This window comes from Leucopleurus acutus, assembly GCF_964270905.1.
Source record: "Leucopleurus acutus genome assembly, chromosome: 2".
NCBI classification, from domain to species: domain Eukaryota; kingdom Metazoa; phylum Chordata; class Mammalia; order Artiodactyla; family Delphinidae; genus Leucopleurus; species Leucopleurus acutus.
The window spans coordinates 131,581,713-131,609,542 of NC_139143.1; the positions used below are offsets into that span (position 1 = coordinate 131,581,713).

Consider the following 27,830-nt stretch of genomic DNA (forward strand, 5'->3'; position numbering starts at 1 on the left):
AAACAGTAGTTGAAATTGAGTCCAGTGAATAATTGATTAAAGGCAAAAAAGGTTATGAATTTGAAGGTACAAGAGTGATTCCTTTAAATGTATGTGGGAATTAAAAAAAAAAAATTTCCCTCCAACACAGACTTTAAATCCACTCCCATCCCTATTGCTTAGAAAGTTTCCAATGTTCTTCAATGTCTCTAACTGGTGATAAGCAACAGTTCATTATTAACACAGATGTAAAGTTGTGTGTATCCCCAGTTAGGGTCCTATTAAAGAAAAGTTATTCTGTGATTTAGTGAGAAATCTAGAACTTCTACCTTTCAGTGTTTTTATTTATGGTTTCATGATGATGATGACAATTTTAATGTTATAATAATTATTTCCTGCAAATTAAACAAGTGTATATTTAGATGAATATCTTATTCCTTTATTACTCTGCTCTAGGTCATAAATACTTAAATAATATGCACAGCAACCTAAATACTCATTAAAATATAGAGTATTTAGTGACTTAAAAATTATTGAATTGACTGAACATACTTCTTTTTAAAAATTGATTTTTAAGTTAAATTTATAAATAAAAAGGTTGAAGGAGTTTGATATAAGGTATATAGAAAAGAAACAGATGTCTAGAATAGTAAGTTATTTTAACTCTCCTCATTTTTCTTTTTTCTATGCAAGCACATAGAATATTGGACATGCCATAAGAAATGCTTTGTCATTTAGAAAGTTCAGTGACATTCTTCCCACCTGTGCACATGCATCATTTATACACAAACTGTAACCCAGAATGGGAGGGTCTTAAGACACTCGAGACATTACCATTCTCCTAGCTCCTGCAACCCATGGTAGAAATATCACTTTTCTTTTCCTTTATATCTTAGCCTAATGTTCCCCGGATTCATCCCAAACCCTTCCTCGAAACCACACCTTATTCTGGAGGCAGAGCTAACAATATCTCCATTTCTGTTTTCTTACATTGAGGTCACTGATAGTTCTTCTGTATTATAAATAGCACCACAATGAATAACTTTGTGGATAAACTATCCTTCATGGTTTGCTCTAAAAGAAACAAACACAAAATTAATCTCTGATGATTTGAACCCAGAAGGCATACCTAGTAGACCTGTGTTACTCATGTAAAATGAGAAAGGAAAATATGGAAAATATTTGTCTTCTCTTAGTTACTTACCAATCTGCCTCCTTCTTTTAATTTTAAGTTCTTCGAGGTCAAGGATTATGCTTTGAAACTTTTGCATTTCCTGTGAGTGCAGAATTATTCCCTCCATAATAATCAGTAAAACTTTGAAGTCTTGAACTGGATATGCAATTCAGCAAAGCAACACCTGTTTTTGCCTCCCCAAGCTACATACATTGCATGTGAAGGACTTCATTGGCCCTCTCTACACACAACATCTGTTGCCAACAGGTGATGCATTCTGGGGAGAAGTGCCTTGCCAGAGGGATTTCCCTTGCTAACATCCTCTTTCCAGATGTTTCTTTCCTGTAGCAGATCCTGAATTATGAGGCCCCGGGAGGTGGTTGCAATCACTGAACTGACATGTCACACCTGGAATTCAACAGTCTTCCCCCACCACAGAATTTCCCATAGTTAAATGTTAAATCTTAAGTTTATTGCTAAGGGACTTGGCTATTTCTCTGTGAAATCAAATATTGTGCTTAATATTAGTTTACCACTTTAAATATAAGTAGATGTGTAAAGATGAAACTAAACTATTTTAAAGCCAGATAAAATTGATGAAATAATTTAATTTAGAGGCTAGAATGCATGGTCTTATGTCACTCCATCATTTCTCTTAAATATATACACCTCTGCCCAAAGTTGAATCAGTTATATGTTTAAAATAAAACTAACCAGACTAGACTGATGTCTGTATACTATCTTCTACATAAAGAAGGAAAGTATCATATAACTTTTTGTTTTTTTAATAGTAGACATTGATATATATGTATCTGTATATTTTTATATATATATATACACACATTCATAAATATACACACATGTGTTTGTATATACACATGTATTTCATGGTTTACTATATCAAACCAATACCTACATTCATATATCCAAAGGATATATATATATTTTTTTAATGTTATAAGTTTATTTTTATTAAATCTTCAATTCACCAGTAAGTCTTGCACATTTTTCTCTACTTTCTTCCTAAGGTATTTTAAAGTTTTTATTTCTGCTCTGTTTCAGTTAAGCTAAAAGGATTTTTCTATTTGGAATGGTTTTAATTTTTTATTATTTGCCTGAGAAGAGCTCAATGAAGAGTTTAATGATAATATGTCTTAAATGTCAATTAAAATATGTCATTTAGGAACAGATACAACAGTATATCACTTAGGAATAAGCCCTTTCCTCAATCATATCACCAGTTATTTATAATTGAATACTTTATATTTGTAATCAAATCATCCCAGATTTTCATGTAGCAGAGTTTTGGTTCCATTAAAAAATAAAAGATGATATTCAAAGTATGAGTAATTTAATTTATCCTTATGACAGATTTTAGTTACTGGTTTTTAAAATAACTCTGAAAACATATCTCTTGCTGAAAGAAACCCTAAGACTGGAAAAATGAGAAAAATTCCACTTAAAAAGCATGTTTTTGGGCTTCCCTGGTGGCTCAGTGGTTGAGAGTCTGCCTGCCGATGCAGGGGACACGGGTTCGTGCCCTGGTCCGGGAAAATCCCACATGCCACGGAGCGGCTAGACCCATGAGTCATGGCTGCTGAGCCTGCGCGACCGGAGCCCGTGCTCCGCAACGGGAGAGGCCGCAACGGGAGAGGCCACAACAGTGAGAGGCCTGCGTACCACACACAAAAAAAAAAAAAAAAAAAAAAAAAGCATGTTTTTATAATAGCTATCAATGTATCTAATTGCCATTTATTTAGCTTTGACCTGAAACTTCTACTATATTTTTATATAGGAAACCAAAACTTATGGCACAGGCCCATTGTGTATACTGTCAAAGTGGTGAACTTCTGAGAGCAATTTCAAGGCATGGGAAAAGAGCAGTAGTGAAATTAAAGTTAAACACCAAATATGTGTTTTAAAGCATCTAATAATAATATTGATAGCTAACAATGATGCCAGGAACTTTTCTAAACCCTTTAACATATGCTGACTTATTAATCTTCACAGTAGCTATATGGGATTTGTACTATTATTATCTCCAGCTTGCAGATGAAGACCTGAGGCTGAGGTAACACAGCTAGCCTGTAGAGGACACAGGACTTATATCCATGCTGTGCAGATTAGAAAACTGATACCTAAATTGCCTTTGCAACCCTGAAATCTTACATCCCAATTCTGTACATGTTTTCCCTCACTTAGCTCTTAAATCACCATGTAGGCATAACTGTTCTGCTAGTTTAAGTTTCTTCCAGATTTCCATTTTTCTTTAATCATTTCAACAGGAAAACCATCATTATAGTGAAGATACATGGATGGAACAGACAGATGGCTATATTCTAGTTTATGTAATACAAAGTATTCACAACAATATTTATTGATCATTTAAGCACTATTTAAGCTTTTTGTTATTAAATATTTAATTTGTCTTAAAATATTTCATAGCCAAATATTAGAGAAAATTAGAACCAAACAAAAAAACTCTAGGGTAATCCTGAGGATCTAGAGAATCTATCTTTTAGGTGATGACCATGGGCCATAAGTACATTTCACCACCATAGTTTAATTGCATGATATCATGGAGTTAATCATATATAGTTCAACAGACTTTTATACATTTTTTTCTGACCACTGCATGTTTTGCCATTTCAGTTCCTCCGAAGATATATGACATCTCAAGTGATATGACCATCAATGAAGGAACCAATGTCACCCTGACTTGTTTGGCCACTGGGAAACCAGAGCCTTCCATTTCCTGGAGGCACATCTCCCCATCAGGTAAAGCAGAAAAGTATCAGTGTTGCTCGTGCTGTTCAATATCTTCCTGTAACCTCACTTGTTCAGAATGTAAGAGTCAACTAATTTTTTATATCCTTTTCATGAGGTAGTCAGGATGCATATTTTTATACTTATTCTTTATACCTAAATGCATGTAGTTCACAAAACTTAAATGAACATTTTCTGTCAGAGCCCAGAGTAGAACTTAGGTCTCTTGATTCCTAGGCAAGGTTATTTCCCCTGAAGTATACTGGATAATCACAAATCAATAGACAAAATGTTCAAATGGAAATATCACAAGAGAAATATCTTCATTTAAATGTGTAAGGCTTTTATTCAATCGGCATTCACATGTTAATAGGCCAGCATGAACTACTGAGGTAATCAGGGGAGAATAAAATTATACAAATTATGAGTTTGCTGCATCTACTTTCAAACTGCAGTTCAAAATCAAGGATTTTGCAGTTAGAATTAAATTTTAACTGATGAGGGATCTAAAAACCCAAGAGTTTAGTAAGTTGTACAAGATCACATAGCTAGGTGAAATTAAGGTATATAACACGTTTATCAGTGTCTGGTGCTTCTGATACAGGGCACATCCTCCTAAAGAGATTGTCAACTTTAGGAAGCTGGGGATAATCATCATCAAGACAGGTCTATTTTCACAGCCACAACTCTAACTGAGTCATCAATTTGTGTAAAATCTAAATATTTGAACTACATAACTTTAAATGTACCATGAAGTAAGAGTGGTACTTTTAATGAATAAGATCCCACCACATTTCAGATAAACAATATTTGATTTATATTTTGGGTAGAAATAACTTGAACAAGGCTAGGATGAGAAAATCCCTTTTAAAGGAATCAAAAAGGCATATATTATATAGGCGTAGAAAGATTACAATTAGAACATCTATTTTATCTGCTAATGCTTTCTTTAATATCACTTATCCTTAAGTGCCTTTTGGTTTCCTCATTTATGCAGTAGGACTAATGAGACTTACTCACATCATACTCTTAGTATTACTATTAATGTGAGAAAAAAATCAATAGAACAGCAATATACCCTTACATAATATGCATTATGGTCCCTGTAATATTTCTGAACCATGAGTGTGCTTTTGACTGCCAACATTTCACTCTCTAGAGTGGCTACAGAATCATAAAACTGGTATGTGAGCACTGAATTAGTGACAAGACTCTCCATGGGGTGTAAGTGAGGCAAACCCAGGACTAGCTGTTAGAATACATGTGCTCCAATCTCAACTTCCTTATTCAACAGTTCAGCAAATCCTAGTGCAAATCTCTTAGCCTCAGTTACCCTCAGCTAGTTTCCTACTTTCCAAAAGTTGAATGATAAAAATCCCTGGCTATTGTGAGACTCAAAAAAGATAATAAGCATAAATGTGCATTAAAAAGTATAAGGTGATATGCAAATGTAAGGTTGATTCTTAATCATCTTTCCAGGGATTTAAATCTGATATGAAAATATAATTTTGTAATAATGAAGCACATAATCTCCATCTTCATACAATTTAAGATTAATAATTTGGATTTAACTCTCCTTCTTTGCAGTGCTTGTTATTATGCATATTCTTTTTGTAAGTGCTTGGATACATTTTAGTTTAATTAAATACCATGAATGTTGGTTAGTGAAGTTATTAGAATGACGATAATAGATAGCATCATGAAGCTGAAAGAAGAAGGATTGGGTTTATAAGTTAAACTGTGCATAGATTTGTTTTTCTGATCCTACCATACAGAGCAAATGAGTAAAATTCGAATAAATATTAACTATTATCTAACGAATAGCTAGACATAGCTGATATTTTTATAAATGGATGGTCACAGGAAGGTAGCTCCACAGAGCTTCTCCCTTATCTACGGAAAAGTTAGGTTGTGAGTTCAACCACATCACAGACATTCTCTGAACCAACTGAAGTTGCCATTCCACTTGTTAGTTCAAACAACTTAGCGTACTTTCCCCAAAATATCTTTCTTGAGAAGTTTCTGAATATATGAGCTTCCTTAGAGTTACTTATAGTGATGATTTCTTCCTTTCTATATTTTCTATTCTATATGTAGAAATTAATTTCAAATTTATATTTAAAAAGTTTGGGATTAGCAGATGTAAGCTATTATATATAGGATGGATGAACAACAAGGTCCTACTGTATAGCACAGAGAACTATATTCAATATCCTGTGATAAACCATAATGGAAAAGAACATGTAAAAGAATATATATATATATATATATATATATTTGTATGTGTATAACTGACACTTTGCTGTACAGCAGATATTAAACACAACATTGTAAATCAACTATACATCAATAAAATTAAAAAAATAATAATAAAAATACTCCGAGTAAGAAAAAAAAAAGTGTTACAGAAATAATGCAAAGTACACCCTATGTCCTTTACTCAGTTTCATCAATCATTTTTCCCATTTGCTTCAACATTTGCTGTGTGTAAAGTATGCAGAAATATTTTTTGTCATTGAATTATTTGAGAACAGCTGGCATACAGCAAGCCCCTTTCTCCCTAGTGATATTCAGTGTGCATTTCTGAAGAAGGATATTCTCTTCTGTAACCACAGTGCAGTTTTTTAATTTTGTACATTTAACATTGGCATTATACTTTTATCCCATTACTATCCATGTTCCAATTTTGTCAGCTGATTGAATAGTGTCCTTTAGAGAATTCTTTTCCCTTTAGTATTGTATTTAGTTGTCATAACACTTTAGTCCTCTTTAGTCTGGGGACTATTCCTTAGTCTTTCTTAGTCTTCCTTGACATAGTCGTCCTTCCTTCCTTCTACTTTTTAAAAAAATAGAATATTTCTCATTCTGCGTTTGACTCATGTTTCCTCATGATTAGAGTCTAGTTATGACCATTTGGGATTAAATAAGTGAAGCTGTAACTTCTCAGGGAATGATATCCAGAGGCACAGGATATCCAACCCTGTTTCTGAAATTGAGAGACCTATTTACATCTCTTGAATGCAATTTACATCTCTTGAATAGCTGCTCTCAAATGCTGTGATATCATGAAGCTAAAACTCACTTAAAAATTCTAGAGAACACTGACAAGTTTACACCAGACATTTGATTTTGAATAGAAAGACAAAATAAAATTCTTAATCACACATTATTTATTAATAAATCTAGATCCAGTCAGAAAAAATAGGAAAACTTAAAAAGATAAATTTTAAAATCATAGATTGTATATGACAAATATGGAAGCATTTTGAAAGCCTCTGTCAAATTTCTACTTATTATTCATTGCTGTTTATCTTAATCTCTGCTTCTTAGTTCATTCCTATTCTTTGATATCTGGAATCTCCAGAGATGTTCTTACTTTACCCTGCTGGTGTTTATAAGCTAGCAAAGATATTCTTTTGTCTCCAAAGCCAAACTTTGAGCATGAACACTGGGCTGTGTATCTCAAACTCTTTTTCCTCTAATCTATATGCTTAGTGCCTTTTGAAAGGATAGTCTCATTCTAATTATCCACAGGAGTTAAGATTGTTGCCTAACTCAAGATAAAGAATGTTCCGTTAAGTTCCCTTTATCCTGTTATATTCCATCCATTCTTTCCTGTTTGTCAGGTCCTTATTTCATTAAACATCCTCTTTCTCCCTACATCTTTAAGCTCTTCTCCTCTATTAACTTTATCCTGTCCACATTTAAACAGGCTCAAGTCGCTCTTTTCTGAAATCAATCTTTTGACACATCACTTTTGTTTAGTCAACAATTATTGAGCACTTATAAAGGAAACCACAAACAAGTGGTCAGAGATGTAGGAATAGAATCAGAAAGCCATGATTACAAGAAGCCAAAAGAGGAAAAAATTCCTGGAGCAGTGAGTGATTAAAAATGTCAATCAGGTTAAATAAGATCAGACCAGTTACCTTTGGGTTAGATAGTTTGGTGATCATTGCAACAATTCAGTGACATAATGGACCAGAAACTCAGCTGTGGAGGAATAAAAAGCAAATAAGAAGTGAATAACTTAGATGTGGAGGCAAACTATGAATCCAGTTAGTCAAGGTGAAATTTTTGTTTTTCTACTTTTACATATATTATTTTTTGTGTGAGGAATATCTTTTGTCCCCCTCTACAATTGTCAAACTTACTCCTTTTTCAACTTTTAATGAAGCTATTCCTGAGCATCCCAAGAAAAATCAGGTGCTTCTTTCTCCATAGTTACATAGTACCTTGTGCCACCATTCGTGTGGGACTAATTCTCTGAATTGTAGTCTTTGGTTTTGTTTGTCCATGGTCTTATGGGACAGGGAACTCCTTCTGTCCAGAAACAGTGTTTGTTGACCTTTGTAACTCATGGCTTAGCACAAGACCTGGCACAAGATAGGGGCTCCATAAGTACTGCAGAGTTAATGGATGCTGCTCTCTGTCCTTGCTTCCCACATGACTTCTTAGAACTAGAAATTAAAATTTGAAGAGATAACATGGTAGTGTCACAAGCAAGTATTTCCTGTCTGATATCTCCCCACCACCTTTATCCCCACTACCTTTGTCCCCCTAATATATCCCCCTAATATAAATTCATACCCCTAAATATGAATCACCCCTTAATTTCCCCTATGCCTTCAATATGGTTGCACCTCTGTGGTACTGTGATTTATAAGAAATATATATATATATATATGACCTTCATGCCATTTCTGGCACCGAGCTCCCAAAAACCCTGGAATTTCACATCAGGGGAGTGAGCTATAAAGGTGTTTTTATTATGTTAATGAGGTGACTTTGGGACCACACCTAAGGTTGGTTGCCAGGAGAACCAACTATGTGATTAGAGGATTGGAATTTTCAGTCCCACTCCACTGACTTCTGGGGAGGGGAGAGGGGTTGGAAGTTGAATCAATGGCCAATGATTTAATCAATCATGCCAATGTAATGAAGCTTCCATAAAAAATGTTAAAGGACAGAGTTTAGACAACTCCTAGATCAGTATACATGTGGAAATTCAGGAAGAGTGGTATGCCCAGAGAGCCTGGAAGCTTCTCCCCTCATCCTTTCCCCATACTTTGCCCTATGTATCCCTTTCATCTGGGGGTTTCCAAGTTATATCCTTTTATAATAAACCAGTGATCTAGTAAATCAAATGTTTCTCTGAGATCTGTGAGCTGCTCTAGCAAATTAGTCAAACCCAAACACAGGGTCTTGGAAACCTCTAATCTATAGCTCATTGGTTGGAAGCACGTTACTGAACTGAACTTTGAATCCACTCACCTGCCATGTAGCAAAGCCAGTTTACTGACACCAGATGTGGTGAAGGAAAGTATAGTGTTTATTGAAGGTGCCAAGCAAGGAGAATGGGCAGCTTATGCTCAAAAGACCCCAGACTCCTCAATGGCTTCCAGGGAAGGGATTTTAAAGACAACATTGGGTGAAGGCTGCAGGATGTATGACTTTCTTCTGATTGGTTGATGGTGAGGTAACAAGGTGGTGTTTCAGGAAACGTAATCATCAATCTTCTGGTTCCAACCAGTCTGGGGTCTATGTGCTTATGGTCACCATGTAGTCATCCTCCTCCTCCTGGGCATGGTGGGTCTTAGTTTCTGCATAACAACTCAAAGATATACTTAGATTGTTATGTATATTCATTGAGGAGGAACTAGGATTTTGTTTTATCACCCAACTATTGTTTCTTGACTGCTTTTCCTTGGTTTCTGCATTCCCTCACTAAACTAATTAGTAACTGAATGAATCTGCTCTTTGGAACTCAGAGAAGGCCTAGGAGACCAAAGCCTTTTTCTAAAAATAAGAAGTGTGGTACACAGAGGGGCTTTTGTACCAGTGAGGGCCCCACAGGGTCCTTTCAGATTCAAGTGCAGGTGATAACCTGGAATTGCTACTGACGTTTGTTGGGGGTGGGGGAGCAGGGAAGTCTTGTAGTACTGAACCCTTATTCATGGAATCTCATGCTCTCTCTGGGTAGTGTGAGAATTGAGTTAAATTGTAGAACACCTAGCTGGTATTGGATAATTGCTTGGTGGTGTGGGAAACCCCCCATCAACATGTTGGAATTAGGTTCAGCACTTTAACTCCATTAATGTAAAGAGCAGCTTGCACCAAAGAAATTTTAGTTAATATGGTTCAACTAACATGTATTCATTACTTTATGTAGTCTAGGAAAAATGGGAGATACTTGTGTGTACTTGTCTCATATAAGCCTCAAAACTGAACTGTCAGAGGGTATTGTCATCCTCATTGTGCAGATGAACATGGCACTCAGATTGTTTAAATAAATTGCCCCAAATGAATATGAGGTTCTTTGTTTCCACTTTTTACTTTAAAATAATTATAGGCTCACAGGAAGTTGTGAAGTTAGTGCAGAGAGCTTCCACATACCCTTTACCCAGTTTCTCCCATGTTACATTAGATGTAACTGTAGTATGACACAAAAACTTGGAATGGATATTAGTGCAATGTGTGCATGTAGTTCTACATCATTCTATCATATGAGTTGATTTGTGGAGCCATCATCACAATCAAGATACAGAGCTATTCCCTCAGCACAAAGATTTACTGTATGTTATCCTTTTAGCATCACATCTACTCCTTCACCATCCATCATCTCTAGCCCCAACAAACACTAATCTGTTTCCCATCTCTTTAATTTTAACATTTATAGAATGTTATGTAAATAAAATAATTCAGTGTGTGACCTTTTGAAATTGGCCCTTTCACTCTTGAGATTTATTATCTAAGTTGTATCATATACCTCAATAGTTTGTTCCTTTTTATTGCTGAGTAATATTTTGTGATATGAATGAACCACAATTTGTTTAGCCATAAATGTGTTACAGAATATTTTGGCTGTTTCCAGTTTTTGGCTATAACAAATAAAGCTGCTTTGAAAAACCTTGATTTTTTTTTTCCAACCCACATATGTTGTTATATTTTAAATAAGTCTTTTGTAGATAGCATATTGATGAGTTATGTTTTTGTTTTTGTTTTTGCGGTATGCGGGCCTCTCACTGCTGTGGCCTCTCCCGTTGCGGAGCACAGGCTCCGCGCAGGCTCAGCGGCCATGGCCCACGGGCCCAGCCGCTCCGCAGCATGTGGGATCCTCCTGGACCAGGGCACAAACCCGTGTCCCCTGCATCGGCAGGTGGACTCTTAACCACTGCGCCACCAGGGAAGCCCGAGTTATGTTTTTATCCACTCTGACAATCTCCATATTTTGATTGGTGTATTTAGACCACTTAAAATTAATTTAATTATTGATTCATTAAGGCTTATGTATGACATCTTTTTCTTTTGTTTTCTGTTTGTTCTCCCCCCTTTTTTTTGTTTCTGTTTTCTTTATCATGCCTTTCTGTGTGTTACTTGTGCACTTTTTAGAATTCCACATTGTTTTATCCACAGTGTTTTAGAGCATGCCTCTTGGTATATATATTTTTAGTACTTTCTCTATGAATTATATAATATATACATAACTTATCATAATCTGAGGGTATTCATATCTTACTACTTCCAGTGAAGTATAGAAACCTTACCTCTATTTACTCTCCCACTTTTCTAATGTACTTATCTTAAATATTTTCTCTACACCATGAGAACTGTATCAGACAATGGTACAGTTTTTGTTTCACTTGTCAATATGTATTAGAAAACTCAAGAGAAGTAAAGTGTTTTGTATTTATCTATCTTTTTACTTTTACCATTGTTCTTCCTTCCTTCCTGATGTTCTGTTTCCTTCATTTCTATCTAGAAAACTTCTTTTAAACTTTTTGTGTGTGTGTGTGGTAGGTCCACTGGAGACAAATTCTCTTAGTAGTCTTCATCTGAGAATGCCTTGATTTTGTCTTCATTCTGGAAGGATATTTTTGCTTGGAATAGAATATTGTGTTTAATAAAACAGGTCAGTCATTATTTAACATTCGAATAGCCTTAGAATGGCCATAAGGCAATATTTGGAAATCACATGTATCAAAGTATAGAAACTTTTAAATAAAAAGTAAATAGTATTTTCCATGCTTTCCATAAATATTGCTATGAGTTTACCTCAGCTATAAGTTAAATAATATAAACTGTTAATCAAGATAAAACACACTTTTCCAAACTAAGAGATTTTAAGGACTTTAAGATTTTCTTTTTTATAATGTTTATTTTATTTTTACTTGTTGACAGTTTGCTTTATTTATTTATTTATGGCTGTGTTGGGTCTTCGTTTCTGTGCGAGGGCTTTCTCTAGTTGTGGCAAGTGGGGGCCACTCTTCATCGCGGTTCACGGGCCTCTCACTATCACCGCCTCTCTTGTTGCGGAGCACAGGCTCCAGATGCGCAGGCTCAGCAATTGTGGCTCACGGGCCCAGTTGCTCCGTGGCATGTGGGATCTTCCCAGACCGGGGCTTGAACCCGTGTCCCCTGCACCGGCAGTCAGACTCTCAACCACTGCGCCACCAGGGAAGCCCGGACTTTAAGATTTTTAAATGACAGCAGTTTCAGGATAAACAGAGTAAATAGTCAAGGATTCATTAGACCATTTTTCAGCAACCTAAGACCTGTGAACCAAACTGGCCTACTGTCTATTTTTGTAAATGAAGTGTTTGTTGTCATTGTTGGAACACAGCCATACTCACAACCTTACATATTCTCCATGGCTACTTTCTTACTGCTATTGTAGAGCTGAGTAGTTGCAATAGAAATCACATGGCCCACGAAACCTAAACCATTTACTCTGGTCCTTTAAGAAAAGAATTGCTAACCCTTGCATTAGATGTTTTAAAACAGGTTCCCAGCTGCATAACATACAGGTTTAGCATATTTAACCTCTCATAATCTTTAAAGGTAATTAAATATAACTGTAAGATAGAAAATCCTAATTACTAATTATCAGAAAAAATAGACTGAAAAAAAATGAAAATTATTATCTAAAAGACATGAACACTACTGAAATCTATTGTTTAAAATAATTCTGAAAATAGTTTTAGTCATCACAGGTACTAACTAGAAAATATTACTTTCTATTAGTGCTCTTTATTCCATTGTCATTCCCCTTTCATGAAAGAAAGTCTTCTTTGAAATGCTTGAGTGCTGGGCCAATACCAAGGGTGATATGATGAAGAGGCTGTGTGTGTGCTCCTTGCAAGCTGGCAACATGTCCCCCAAACACTATAGTTCTTTAAGAGTCTTTTTTCAGGTTTGCAAGCCTGACACTGCACTTTGCTCTTTAATGTTAGGAAGAAGAAAATGGAGTAAAACCAGCAATTTATGCTGATGACATTTCAACAATACCAGACCTTCAGATTACAAACTATGGTTCTACCTCCCTTGTGTAGTTGAGTTGCACTCTTTGTGGAGCTTTTGTGAATTTTCATAATGGCTTTGCATAATGGATAATTATATAATGAATGAATCTACATAATGATGGCAAGTTAAACTTTTACCATAAAATTGTACACCAATAATTTATATATACAGTTAAAATTGCCTCTTTGCTCTGAGAGTTTTCTTTATAATTTTAACTTTCATTTGTCTGTATCCAAAGCCCCTCTATTTCTATCCAGTCATTAGTGAGCTATTCGGAATTGTTTGTATTCAGAACTGTTAATGCCTGCTCTTTGAATATAGAAAGCAAGAAAAATTTCAGTATTTTAAGACAAATATAAGGCTAAACAATGAGCCTGATGATATGATGAATCAATATAAAAAATAATCCATTATTCTCAGAGGAAAGTCCTTGCCCATATAAAACAGAAAACAGGAACCTACCAAGCATTTTGAAGCATTTCATAAAAGATCTTTTTCTTTTTAAATGAAACTTGATTTTCTGAGAGAGCAGGAGCATTAGGAAAAAAATAAATAATAATACCACACTAGATTATGTCTCCCCTTAGTGGACTGAATTTAGGGATAATTGTTGGCATTAGACTATTTATATTTTGGGAATTAGATTTTCTAGTCTTTTCCCCCAAGTGATTTCAATGTCACGTTACATGTGTTACAGGAAGGTATTACAAGAATGGTTATTTCTAAGCAAGTTAGGGCTCCTTTGAAGGTTATCATCTCAGAAAATGAAGCTTTTACTTTGGGTGTGAGTTTCATGCTATTTCATTCAGAAGTGGGACTCCATGGGCAAAAAATTGCATTAATAATACTGAAGTAGATCCTATAAAGATTCAGAAAGAGCAGAGTAGGTACTGTGAAATTATAAAATGAGCCTAACTAATACTTGTTTATTGAGCACTTAGTATGTCCCAGGCACTGTTCTAACACAGGTTAACATATGTTAAATGGTTTAATGTGAAATAGTATTATAGGGCTTCCCTGGTGGTGCAGTGGTTAAGAATCCACCTGCCAATGCAGGGGACACAGGTTCGTGCCCAGGTCCGGGAAGATCCCACATACCGTGGAGCAACTAACCCCCTGAGCCACAACTACTGAAGCCCGCGCACCTAGAGCCTGAGCTCCGCAACAAGACAAGCCACCGCAATAAGAAGCGTGTGCACCAAATGAAGAGGAGCCCCCACTTGCTGCAACTAGAGAACGCCCTTGCACAGCAATGAAGACCCAACACCAAAAATAAATAAATAAATAAATAAATTAATTAATTAATTAAAAAAAGAAATAGTATTATAACTTCATGTTCCACATTCATGAGGAAAGGAGCATAATTTTCATTTGAACCCAGGTTTTAATGATCATTTGAACCCTGGCAGTCAGTGAAGATACAACTTGGTTTTACTTCCCCATAAATGTAAGATCTTATTCTCAAGACTACATTTTTATACAAACAAAGCCTACTAGAATTTTAGTGCTGTTCCTGGATTATTATTAAAATTATGTAAGGAAAAATATGTTAATAATGATTTTTTTTAAATCAAGGACTAATGTGTCCTTGACAATTATAGATGAGCATATTGTTGGCTTGAAATAAATTATTATAAAGGAGTAATGACTTCTAGTGTAAAATAGCATTATATCCATTTTTCTTAACTCAAAATTAATATATCACTATTGAATTTTACTTAAACTCCAGCTTGTTTTAAAATTATATTATTTTATTAGTTTGACCATAATTGGGAATAATCATCATTAGTGGAAAATTAGAATCATCTTAGTAATCTTGGATAATAGATCAATAAAACTATGGTAAACACTTTTTATTCCTTTCACTTTTTGTGCGCTCTCTCTTTAAGATCTGTGATTCAGGCAAATATGGCTACATAGGAGGTGCTCAATAAATATCTGTTAAATGACATAATATTTTAGAATACTATAAAGTCTTTTAATGATTAATAAACATATTAACTGATTAATGTTTTAAAATTAATTTGACTAATAATTATTTTCATTTATAACCTATGTGAATAGATCATTCCTCAAAGAGGTTATAGAAAAAGCTAATAGCTTTTTTATAATTATCAAACTCCTATTAAACAAGGCAATATAGCAGAGTGCTTAAAAGGACATGGTTAGTACTTGGACTACTTGGTTTCAAGTCCCTACTTACTCTGCCACTCACTGTGTGTGTTAACCTGGGCAAATGTTTTAAGCTCTCTGTGCCTCAGTTTCTTCATCTGCAAAACAGAGATGATGGTGATGATGATGATGTTGATAATAATACCACAGGAGTGTTACATAAAAGAGATATTACAGATAAAAAGTTTAAGAGAATACTCAGGCAAAATTAAGAGCTCCAAATTCTTAGCTATTACTATTAAAATTTATTTTACCATTCATCTTTACATAAAAGTTGCTTGAGGACAGATAATAAAAGATGGAAATGAAAATACTGTGATAAAAATCAGATAAATGCATTGTAATGATTGCATACCTAAACTAGTGAGACGTTATTTTGTATTTAGTTTTTTCTACATATAAAGTAGAAGAGAGATTGTTTACTGAGAAACTACCAGAATGACTTTGAGAAACAAAAATTTGAATTATTCAGATTCTAATAAATAGTGCGTGACAAGAGAGGAAGACAAGAAACGCAGTGTATTGGAGGAGGGGTATATTTGTTTTCTTGAGTTGCATTCTGTGCTGTAGAAAAAAAATCTATAAAAATAAAGAACAAAAGTAAAGAGTCATTCACATGGCTTTAGATTCCTAAGGGGTTGCCTTCACAGTAAAAGAGCAAGTCTCTCTCAGACTTCTGTGTGATTACTGACCTACCAAAGCCAAGGTAAAGGAGGAAAACGGTACTGTGACCAGGAGACCATGAATAATGGTGCCCTGTATTTCTGTTTTTATTATTATTATCATCATCATCTATAAATTCTCTAATCCTAGTTTAGTCTGCAACCCAATTTCAGCCTATTAATGTTTCCAAAACTTTATGGAATATTTTCTATCAGAAACAGTACGTTCACCCTATTTGAAAATGTTATAAAGGGAATTTTGTCCTAAGGGAAGAGGTTCAGCATTTATGAAATGTCTCCTAGTATAACACATAATGTAAATGTCTCATGAAATGTTGAGGAACTAATTTTCCAGACTTACAAAAAAGGCAAAATGCAACACTTACTGCATATAAACTTTGTCTGAGAGTCTGAGACTTAAAAAACTAGATTTATTGTATATTATTTATCTGAGGCTATGTTTCATTATAATACTAAGACATTTATAGAGCATACCCTTGCATAAATTTACAAATTAATAATAGGCTGTACTAAAATCTTGAAAACTTTCCGTCAAAATATACAGGAGTATGGAATTCATTAAAATAACTTTTTATTTAGGGTTTTTCTTTTTCCACCTTCCTTGTTAGCCAGTTTTTCTTTTTTCTTAATGTTTCCTTTTACATTAGGTTTGAATTTAATCCAGCTGTATTGTTTCTGGACAGTGCTGAAGCTCTGAAGATGTATTATACCCATGCATCACCATAGCATTGTCATTCTGATGATATATTAGTGTAATACATCTTCAAAGCCCTCAAATGAGAAGCTGTCTAGAAGGAATGGGGCAAGGAGAAAATTCAATTCAATTACAGGACAAAAGAAGCAGCTAAAAAGAAGGAGAGAACTCTCAAAGCAAGACTCTCAGTAGAGTTGATTATAACCAAGTATTTCATGGAAGTATATTCTATTTTTTCTTTTGTGAGATGACAAGGAATAATTACAGATTTTGAACACACATCTGTAAAGAGAAAATGGCTTCTCAACCCTGTGTTTGATCCAGTAGAAGCTGGATGGTTTTTTGGAAACATTTAATTGATTTTGTGGAAAGTCATATAAGTATTGCTATTCATTTAATATATAAACCTAAGGTATACAGTAAATCTACAGATTGATTTCTTAAAATGTGATAAGTATAAAGGAATGTTTACCTTCCAAATAAAGTCTTAGTTGGCACTTTAAAGTTTTTCAAACATATATAAACACAGACAGTAGCTGACTGAAAAGTGATTAACAGGTAACAAATGAGAAAACTAACAGCTCTTCTTAGCCAGCTCCTGACTATTTCCGCTACATTGGGCTGTCTGTAGTGATCAATAAGTCTTATTACTAGGGTAAATTTTTCTTGGATATCTCTCATGTGTTAAAAAACAAAGAGACTCTTAGTTTCATCATAGTACAAATACATTGACAGTCAGAAGCATGCGGTCTGTCTTACATGTTTTGCAAAACTAGACTTCTAAAGTAAAAAATTCCTAACTCCTTATTTAAAGGTTATGTTATGAATAATTATTTTACATCTATTTTCTTCAAAAATCACCTATTGAGCACTTATGTGTCAGACAGTTTGCTGAACATTGAGTATAAAGACGAAAGAAAAAATACAGTTACTACCTTCAAGGAGTTTACAGTCTTGGAATAGATACAGGTGAAGAGGGAAACAATTACACATTAACTAAAATACTATGAATACAATAATAAGACATCTTTGAGAAGTTATCTTTTAACCAAGCCTTGAAGTTAAAGGAAGGGAGGCTGCTGTGTGAAGCAGTGTTGTGCATTCTGAGTGGAGACAACAGCATTTGTAAAGGCTTGAAGGCAGGAAAGAATTGGGTGTGTTGTGAAACTGAAATTTGTGGGCCTGGAACAAGCTGAGAAAAGGGGAAGAGAAAGAGGGCTTAATGTGAGGTTGGAGAAGATTAGCTGAGTCAGGTGATCAGATCAACTAGGGATTGTAGGCCATGGTGAGATTAGACTTTTTTTTCCCCCTGAATGAAAAAGAAACCCATGGGAAGTTTTTGATCACAAGAGTGAAACGATTTGATTTTAATGTTTAGAAGATGCTTTTGGTGCTGTTTAGAGAATGAGTTGCTGGGAGCCTGAAGTATAGCATAGCAGGGAGACAATTTAGGAAACCACCGTTGTATATGAGATGAGAGACCATGCTGACCTTAACAAGGGTGATGGCCATGGAGATGAAGAGAAATAGGTGAATTCCAGATTATACAGGTAAAACCTAAAGACTGAGAGATGGGAGATGGGGAATGCCTTTAGTCTTCTGGCTTCATCAACTTCAAGAATGGGCTTGTTGTTGACTGAAATGAGACAAACTGTTACAGGAGAAGGAAAAGTCACATCCTGGGACCTGCATAAGTCCCTGGGAGGGCCACCAAGTGAGGGTCTTTGGCTTCATGCAGGAAAGAATTCAAGAGCAAGCCAAAGAAAGGAGAAAGTGAGTTTATTCAGAGAGATACAGACTCCATAGGCAGAATGTGGACCTTCTCAGAAAGTGAGAGAGGTCCCAGGGCATGGGGTTGTTGGTTTTTATGGGCTGAGTAGTTTCATATGCTAACAAGTGGGAGAAATATTTTTGCTATTTTGGGGAAGTTTGGGGATTTCCAGGGAATAGGCCACTGCCCTCTTTTTGGCCTTTTATGATCCTCTTTGGAACTGACATGGCGTAAGGGGCAGTGATTTTTAGCACTGTAATGAAGGCATAATGAGCTAAAGGTCAGTGACCAGACCATTCAAGAAACCACCTTGGTTTCAGCCGGTTCTAGCCAGTTTTTATCACATCCTAACAGCTGCACCCCTTCTTTGTTTATCTAGCAGTTGCTTCATGCTCCTTTCCTTCCTGTCTCAAAACCAGGAGACAAATATATCAATATTTGGAGAAAAATCAAGATTTCTATTTTGGCCATGTTAAATTATAAGACATATTAGACACTCAAATGGAAATGTCAGTGAATTATTGGATATATGAGGCCTGATCTCAAGGAAGAGGCCAGGACAAGAATGAGACTTGAAGTCATGAGTATAAGTTTATCCTAAGGAGGCAAAGTAGACAGACAGAAGAAGGTCCATGACCAGGATTTGGACAACAAGAGAGCGAAGAAACTTAGAAAGAGTTGCTAGTGTGAAAGATGAAGACCTAGGAGAATAAAACTCAGAGAGGAAATTGTTTTAGTAATTAGAAAGAGATTTAATGAATTGAAATGTAGCAAGAGGTAGAAAAATAGCTATTGTGTTGGTAATATGGAGATCATGTTTGACTATGATAAAAGCCATTTCAGTGACATTGTGGGAACAGGAGCCAGACTGGGTGGGTTAAACAGGGAACGCAGGTGGGTGTTGGTGAACAAGTAGAGAAAGCTTGTCTCTTTCAAGGAATTTTGTGGTGATGGGGAGAAGAGAAATGGGATGTTTGCTGGACTGTTGTGTAAGATTCAGGGGAGGGATGCTTTTTTTTTAAAAGAGGATAGTATAACAAACCCAAGGAACCTATCCTGTATATCATATGGCTTCAGCAATTATCAGTGCATGGCTGATTTTGTTCATTCGTGCTGTCTCTTCCAACTTACAGGAGGATTTTTTTTTTTTACAAAAATGTTAATTTTAAAAGTACCATAAGCAGTAGTAATTGCAGAACATTTAAGCCCCAATGAATCATAAAACAAATAGTACCAGCTATAAAAGTGATATCCTCTTCTCTTTTATGTTTTGTTCTTAAACCCATGATATAGAGGCTTCTGATGGACCAGTGCAGAGTGCATTAAGGAGCTGAAAACTCTCAGGTGTGCATTGTATGCTGCTCCCAAGCTCTCTCTCCTCGGCTCTCTCACTGGAACATTCCTGTCACTTACAAGAACACAAAGCTCCTCAGTTCCAGCTCTTTCAGGAAAGCTTCTATTCTCCTCTTTTTATAGCATGCTATGTCTCTTAGTTCTGTTCCGTTGCTTTGCCCTGAAATTGTGTGTGCTTTATGCTCAATTCATCACCCCAGGCATCTGCTGCCCTGATTGGCATCAGCCTGGAAATATCACCTGGAAGTTTATTGCTCAAAGGAATCACCATCCTTTTCTTTTCCCTTGTGGCCTGTAACAGGAGGTGCAGTCTTCGAAAAAGTCAGCCTTTCTCTTCCCAGGTGTTCTCTTGCTCTGCAGCCATCACATATTGCCAACTGCTCCTATCAAAATTCTGAAATGTTGCAGAGCATATGTTGGATCCACAAAGTTTGATCAAGAAGAAGGAAGAAAGTGATTTGATGTAGTTTCCAGATAGAAAAAAAGTGCTTTTGTCTACATACTTGTTGAATCTGATTTGTATAGTAATAGGTAGACTAGCTCACTCTGAATAAGACAAATACTCAAATAATGTGAGCCTATAATACAAAAATGAAACTTTTATATGATACGTTTGGTGCAATTGTTAAATTGTTAAATTTGTGTTGAATCTCTCAAATGCTGCTTCTGTGGTACATAAAGTCCATGCATATTCTAAGACTGTAATCTAAAAGAGTTGAGGTGGAGTGAAAATTCCAACTCAGGTAGTTTGGTAATGGAATTGGATGTCAACCTTTACTTGCCTTCAATACGCAAATGTATCCTCTCTGGGATTTCTGCCTAAAGATGGTGAGATGATGGGGTAATCAAATGTAAGGGGGTTGAATAGAATGTGATTTCTCCAAACCCCACTAAAGAGAAGAAGGACACATGTTAAGCTCGTTAAGGCCCTGACATAATCATCTTTAATCATGATGTCTAGACTAAACATCAAACATGCCTAGATTAAGATATGTGATTCAGATTATCTTTCAACATCAGTATTCTTATACACTGCCTTTCAATTTCATTATTTTAAAATTATTCATTCATTTATATCTCTCAAACATTCACAAATTTGAAATCTGCTCAGGAAAGGTGATATTGACCTACTAAAGATATAGGAGCAGCCCATCCTCAGAATACAAATAAGTGTATCCATACAATCACTAGAGAATCAGAGGAGGAATCTTGTGAACAATCCACAGGCTGAAGACAGTATTGGAATCAGTGATTCCCAATTGTGAATGTTGAAAGGACTATATGTAGCTCTGTGATTGCTGATAGGGATGTGGATTATCATTTTGGAAGGATTCAGACATGGGCAAAAGACATGTTCATTCAGACATGCTCCTCCTGAGATGAGCAAACCCACTGACTTGGCTCACTTTTGAAGATTCATGTTGATACAAACAACACCATCTTTTATCTCTGCTAGGGTATAATAAAATCCACAAGAGCTGAATCCACTTCTATCTGATTCTTCATTGTGCTTGACATATGGTAGGTGCCTAAAAATATTTTTGAATGAATGATAAAACCTGAAACATACTTCTGATGACTTCACATAATGATTTGATTTCTTCTTCTTTTACCACTGGCAAAAATAATGATACCAAAAATGTCCTTTGTGAGCGCTTATTATCTACCAGGCAACTTATATTCATTTACTTAATTAAACCTCAAAAAGAGTCCCTATATTGTAGGTGGTGTGATTTGTATTTTTTGTGCTAGAGAAACTGGAACTCAGCATTCAGTAATTTTCCCAAGAACACAGCTAGTATGTTTCAGAGTTAGAATTCACACTAAATTTTGATAGATTTTAAAGCCCAAGCTATTAACCATCACTAAAAGGAGGGTATAGGATGTGAAGTACTGGCTACAAGGAGGTGCTAATAGTAGAATTAGAATTTCTGGCTATTGGGTTTATTATTTTAGAAAGATGTTCATCTCAAAATGGCCAAGGTTTTCTGGAACAATTTCCACCAATGAGAACTATCATAAAATTGAATTGAAACACTACTAGGTAATAAGCTCCCTATTACTGGAATAGTAATAAAGACTGCATAATTTCTTATCAGGAATGCTGCCTAAGTGAACTCTGGCATTTATGAAAGTGAAAGGATTCACTAACAATTGTTATCATAGTATTTTATTTAAAGAGCAGTGTATTAGTCAGGGTTCTCCAGAGAAACAGAGCTAATAGAATATATATATATATTCACATATATATATACACACACATTTTTTTAACTATTTACTTTTACATAGCACTTTTTCTTTTACTCTAAATGTATGTCCTTCTCATTTTTATGTAATAAAAGTGAGACCAAATGGCATAATTTTGTTTAATATGTGTGTATATATATATATATACACACATATATAAATTATATATTTTATATACATTAAAATAAAATTTTGTTTAATATATATATAAACACACATTTTTAATGAAGTAATGGTGATTCTAAGTGATAAAATTTATTTAATGTTTATATATGATATATATTTGATATATATAATGTATACATATATGATATATACACACATTTGATGTCATCATTATTTCATTAAAAAATGGGATGTTAATGTTGATAAAAAAGACAAGACAAACTTTTAGTATAAAAGACTGCCTTGTGTAAAAATGGATGGTTGATAATCTTACATTAGATACTCTTATCTGTTTAGCTATCTTGTCAGCAAACCTAAAATATATTTTCTGTAGATTAAGAGTCAACACACTACAACCTGTGGGGCAAATTTCTTCTGCTGCCTGTTTCTGCAAATGAATTTTTATTGAAACATAGCCATATCATCTATGGCTTCTTTCATGCTGCAACAGCAGAGTTGAGTTGTTGCAACAGAGACCCTTAGGTCTGCATCTAAGGGTCTGCATCTGAAAATATTTACTATCTGGCCATTTACAGGAAAAGTTTACTGACCCCTGCTGTAGATTATAAAATGATTCCATCTCCTATTTTTAGTACAGATTTTCTTCTCAATATTACACTGAATATAGATGGCTGATATTGCATCTTTAGAAGGCCAATATTTCATTTCATGGTTAGTATTTAGGCCAATATTTCATTTCATTTCAATATTTCATTTCATGGTTAGCTTCCTAGGTATTATATAATTCCAATAGAGGTCTATTTCTCCATTTCTTCTTCAACTAATTCTTCAAATGTATGCATTTTTTCTTTTATTTTGCCAAGTTTCAGTCAACCAGTGAACCAGTTGACCACTAAATTCCCTTCAAATTCTTTGAGTTTAAAATTTCACATTATCATGTTCTTATATGTTACTTTCAGACAATTTCCTCCACATCTATGCCAAGATGATTTTTATTACAGAATTTGAAAGGACTACATCTCTGACTGCATTGTTCTATTAATAGGAAAAAAAATTGCGTCTCTGGACTTTTATCCAGGAAGAATGCAGTTCTGAGCCAATGTATGTGGCCACTTTTGAGTGAGTCTAGATTTTTTTCTTGGAAAGAGAGTTGGGAGCTGCCACATTTTCCCAGGAGGCCTGTGGGACTTCATTGAATAACAGCCACAGAAGCATCTCTAGGCTGAATAGCTCCCGCATAGTAAGATAAAAGTTGCTGTTTGATCAACATCCAATGGGTAGAGAAAGCACAAGAAGTAAACAGTAGGGGTAAAAAGTTGTCAAGTAAAATCAGTAAAACCTCTGTCTGGGATTTGGGAAGCCAAACAATGGGAAAATGTGTGATTTAATAGTATTGATCTTCAGAGACATCCTCAGCAGAGGCTCTTCTGCCCTAAATGGGGATTCATTGTGTTAAATGTTGATCACTCACTGTTCCAGGAGTCAAATACATTTCTTGATGTGTTCAAAGTATACTGCAATTTAAGCTATAATAAGTACTATTTCTATCCTTTAGAGGTGAAATAAATAAACTGTGTAAATAAATTTGAAATGGCAGATTAAAATAACAGATCTTGGGATGCTCATTACTGACCTTTGCTAAGAGTTCATCTCTTACTGAAGTGGAGATAAAACTCACTGAATTTCTCAATCACATTGGATATTACTCTGTGTTGGAGGATGTGGCTGAATGAGAAAATGAAAACAACAAAGAATGGCAGATTTACACTAAACATTGTACTATATTCTGATTTGATAAGATATCTTTTTTAGAGCAAGATAGTATGGTTAATGAAAAAAGAAAAAGTCATAAATTTAAGCCCTGTCACCTTACTATGGGATCTTGGGCAAGCCCCTTAACTTCTTAAGAACACAACTTTCTCATCCCTAAAATGGAGGTATAAGAAACTCTCTAAGGTATTTCCTGCTCCAAACTCCTTTAATTCTGTGAATCTAGTTACAAGCTAAGTTCCATAGATAGGGCATACAAATTCTGTCTCATTACATTGTCCTAAAATACAGATACGTGAAATTCACATACATGTGCATACAAGTACACAGAATCATGATCTGACTAAAGAAAACTTTGAGGTACAGTCAAACCAAAGCATCTTAACAAAATATGAAAGACAGAAATCAAGTAATAGATATGCTTTCTGAGAAGACAAATATCAGCTTGGTAAAAAACTAAAAATCTGAGCTTATTAGCACATGGGGCAAAGAGAGTAACACAATGGCTCATACAAAGCTTGTTGTCCAAAAGATGGGAGCAAAACATTTTGTCAGGTGAGATTGATTTTTTTGTGAGGTTTGAGAGTAACTTTTACATATGTCAGTAGTGTCTGTCAATATAGGACACTAAACAATCAACAGGGCTCTAATGACTGTTTCTATATTAATTTTTGGTGACTGTTAAAGGTAAGCAACTATTTGGAAGGAGAGTCATATAGTGTGTTCTTTACAGTGGTCTAACTTAATAAAGAGACACGGCATTTAAATGCTAGAGGAGAAAATTTGCCAACACAACCAGTTGTCTTTTCTAAATTTTGAACAGGATTTGCTCTTCAGAACTTTAAAAGTGAAGTTGGAATTATCTGATCAGATTCTATGAAATGGAGCTAGATCTGAGGCAGAAAGTTTCTTCCCAAGAAAAAACAGAGTAACTGCATCAAGATGTAGATGCCAGCCTCATCTAGGGACAGGAAATATGAAAGAAAGTTTAAGGCCCCAGGTAGCAAAGATAAGGTGTCAGAGACAAGAGCTTGAAAGTATAAATAGCTACTCTTTCCTTCTTTCATCTATTTATTCCTTGTATATACATCATGCCAGATACTTTGCTAAATGCTTTAGGCATGCTATATTATATGTTCTTGTAACAGCGCGAAAAAAGATGTGTTATCATGTCTATTTTACTCATAGATAAACAGGTTTAGAAAGGTTAAATGAAATACTAAGTTGAGATATCATTGCTATATAATTTGCCATATAAATTATGAGTATTTTTTCCTTGAGATGATATCATATTCAGTATTTTGTTCAAGGTGAAATTAGCCAAATGGGATTCAGTGTTTAATTGTGATATCGCCGTAACAGTGATTAGCAAGAGAACTATTTTCTTAATTAAATATGCCCATCCAAATTGCATCAGAGTACTTCATTCCAGACGTTGTTATTATAAACAAGGTTTTTGGTTACTTATTGGCCATATAAGTGTATTTTGATAGCACATAGTAAAAGCATCCTTTTAAGTTAAAATGTTATTGGTTTTCAGAAAAAACAATAGTAGTATGAGCTTGTTATAATATTTCTGGTGAACCTTCTTTCTAGTTTGGCTCTGTTCTCCTTGTGCAATATTTGGTTCTATTTTTCTTCAAATAATTTTCTTTGATCAGTCTCTACATTTTTTTCCTCCTCTTTTGTGAATCATAAGAAGCATATTATAGTCCTTTATAGAACTCAGTCCCTCCATGTGTTAGAGCTTCAGAGACACTGTCCATTTTTCATACCAAAGTGAAATTGTATTTGTTTCATTTCATTTGTTTTAAATTATACCATCATGTAAGAACCAAATAGTCCCTGGGTATTATTTTCTGAAAATGATAATAAAATTTTATAAAAGCAGGAAAGTCATTTCATTGGGATAAGCCAACTAAAAACTAATAAACCCACTCAAATAAATAAACACACAAAATCAAAGGGCATAGCCTTTGAACTTTCCATCTCTTTTTTCCAGGATATAGATATCATACATCATTGATAAGGTCTCAATATATCACATTTCTCCCTTTATATGGAGACTGACAGTTTTTTTAAAATATACCAAAAGGTAGCAGTCTAACTTTTAATTAAAAGAGTAAGAGTAGGGCTTCCCTGGTGGTGCAGTGGTTGAGAGTCTGCCTGCCGATACAGGTGACGCGGGTTTGTGCCCCGGTCCGGGAAGATCCCACATGCCGCGGAGCGGCTGGGCCCGTGAGCCATGGCCGCTGAGCCTGCACGTCCGGAGCCTGTGCTCCGCAACGGGAAGAGGCCACGACAGTGAGAGACCCGCGTACCGCAAAAATAAAGAGTAAGAGTATTGATACATATATTTCCTCAATTATTTAGTGCTGACCTACTTGCATTTTTCATCAAGAATGAGCTTCACATTTGCCCATAGGGAACTATACTGTAAACCAACATAAGCAATTATCAAGAAACTTTAACACTAACATTGGAGAGAAGCACTCTCCTTAAAAAGTTAATTATATACTGTTGGAAATTCTGTAAGGTGAGGTAGGAAAAATAGAAAGAGCACTGGACTGGGAGTCAAAAGAACTGTTTTCTCTCAAAGCTCTGCTATTGTGCCTTACTCACTGAGTAAGCTGCTTAACCTCTTTAGAATTTAATCTTCTTATATCAGAATACGAAAGTTAAATTTGCCCAGCTGAATTTTTTCAATAAGATGAAATAATCAACATGAAAGCATTTCTAAAATCAGAAGTCTTAAATGGATATAAGTAAGATATTGGCAGACTTATTGCTTCCCATAAAATTGTATTTGAAAGGACTTGAATGCTAGGAAGTAGTTTTAATTTCCCCAACTCTCTCTATTTTTTCCCTAAAACTTTGTAACCTAGATTTTCTAAATAACACTTTAATGTAAAAATTCAGGGTGAAGGGTGGGATGTGAATGGAAAATAATTACAAATAACATTGTAAAAGTGAGAAATCAATTCATCCCACCTCTTGTATTAAATGGTTTCTATTATTACATAAAGACAATGAAAGAAATTTTCCCCAGGCCTCTGTTTTCACTCAGTAATGACAGTAAGTGATTTCAACACATATTTATATGTGTTTTAATATTGATGCTATGCACGATACTGAGCTGGATTTAATGGAAGAACATTGACTGACTGATCTGCCTATCTAAGATGTCTGAACCCTTCTGGTAAATATCTATAGAGAAAATACTTCAATTTTTTTTTTTTTTTATAAGTGAGGTTTATATGCCTAACATCAGAATAGCTCTCTTCAAGTGTGTCTATTTGTCACTAAGTCAGTTGCCCCTTTATATGGTAAAAAGCTGATGTAGTATTTTACTACTCACTAGAGGAAATAGTCTTAAGGAAGATAGCCTCCCTCCTACACTCAATTTAATTGTCATTTGAAAGCCAGTAATGCAGCCAAATCATTTACACTAGCTATATCCTTTATTTCAGAAGAGGGTTGGAAACTTTAGTGACCCTTAGAATCAGATAAGCTTTTTACATAATCGAGACAACCGATATTCCATTTTTAATGGCTAATACCCAGGCAGATTCAAAGGCAGTTTAGAGAGGGAATCTTCCATACGATTAAAAGGGGAATGGAGGGCTTCCCTGGTGGCGCAGTGGTTGAGAGTCCGTCTGCTGATGCAGGGGACACTGGTTTGTGCCCCGGTCTGGGAAGATCCCACATGCCGCGGAGCAGCTAGGCCTGTGAGCCATGACCACTGAGCCTGCGCGTCCAGAGCCTGTGCTCCACAATGGGAGAGGCCACAAC

At 35.2% G+C, this 27,830-nt stretch overlaps 1 protein-coding gene across 1 annotated transcript in view; it reads left to right on the plus strand.

Annotated features, from left to right (window-relative positions):
- The window catches only part of NEGR1 (neuronal growth regulator 1), a gene marked incomplete at both ends in the record, with an annotated part of 926,063 nt that overhangs the window by 557,643 nt on the left and 340,590 nt on the right, over window positions 1-27,830 (plus strand). The window contains one exon of the mRNA XM_082863364.1: window positions 3,806-3,931. Coding sequence (XP_082719490.1) covers window positions 3,806-3,931 — 126 coding nt within the window. The remainder of the gene's footprint in view (window positions 1-3,805; window positions 3,932-27,830) is intronic.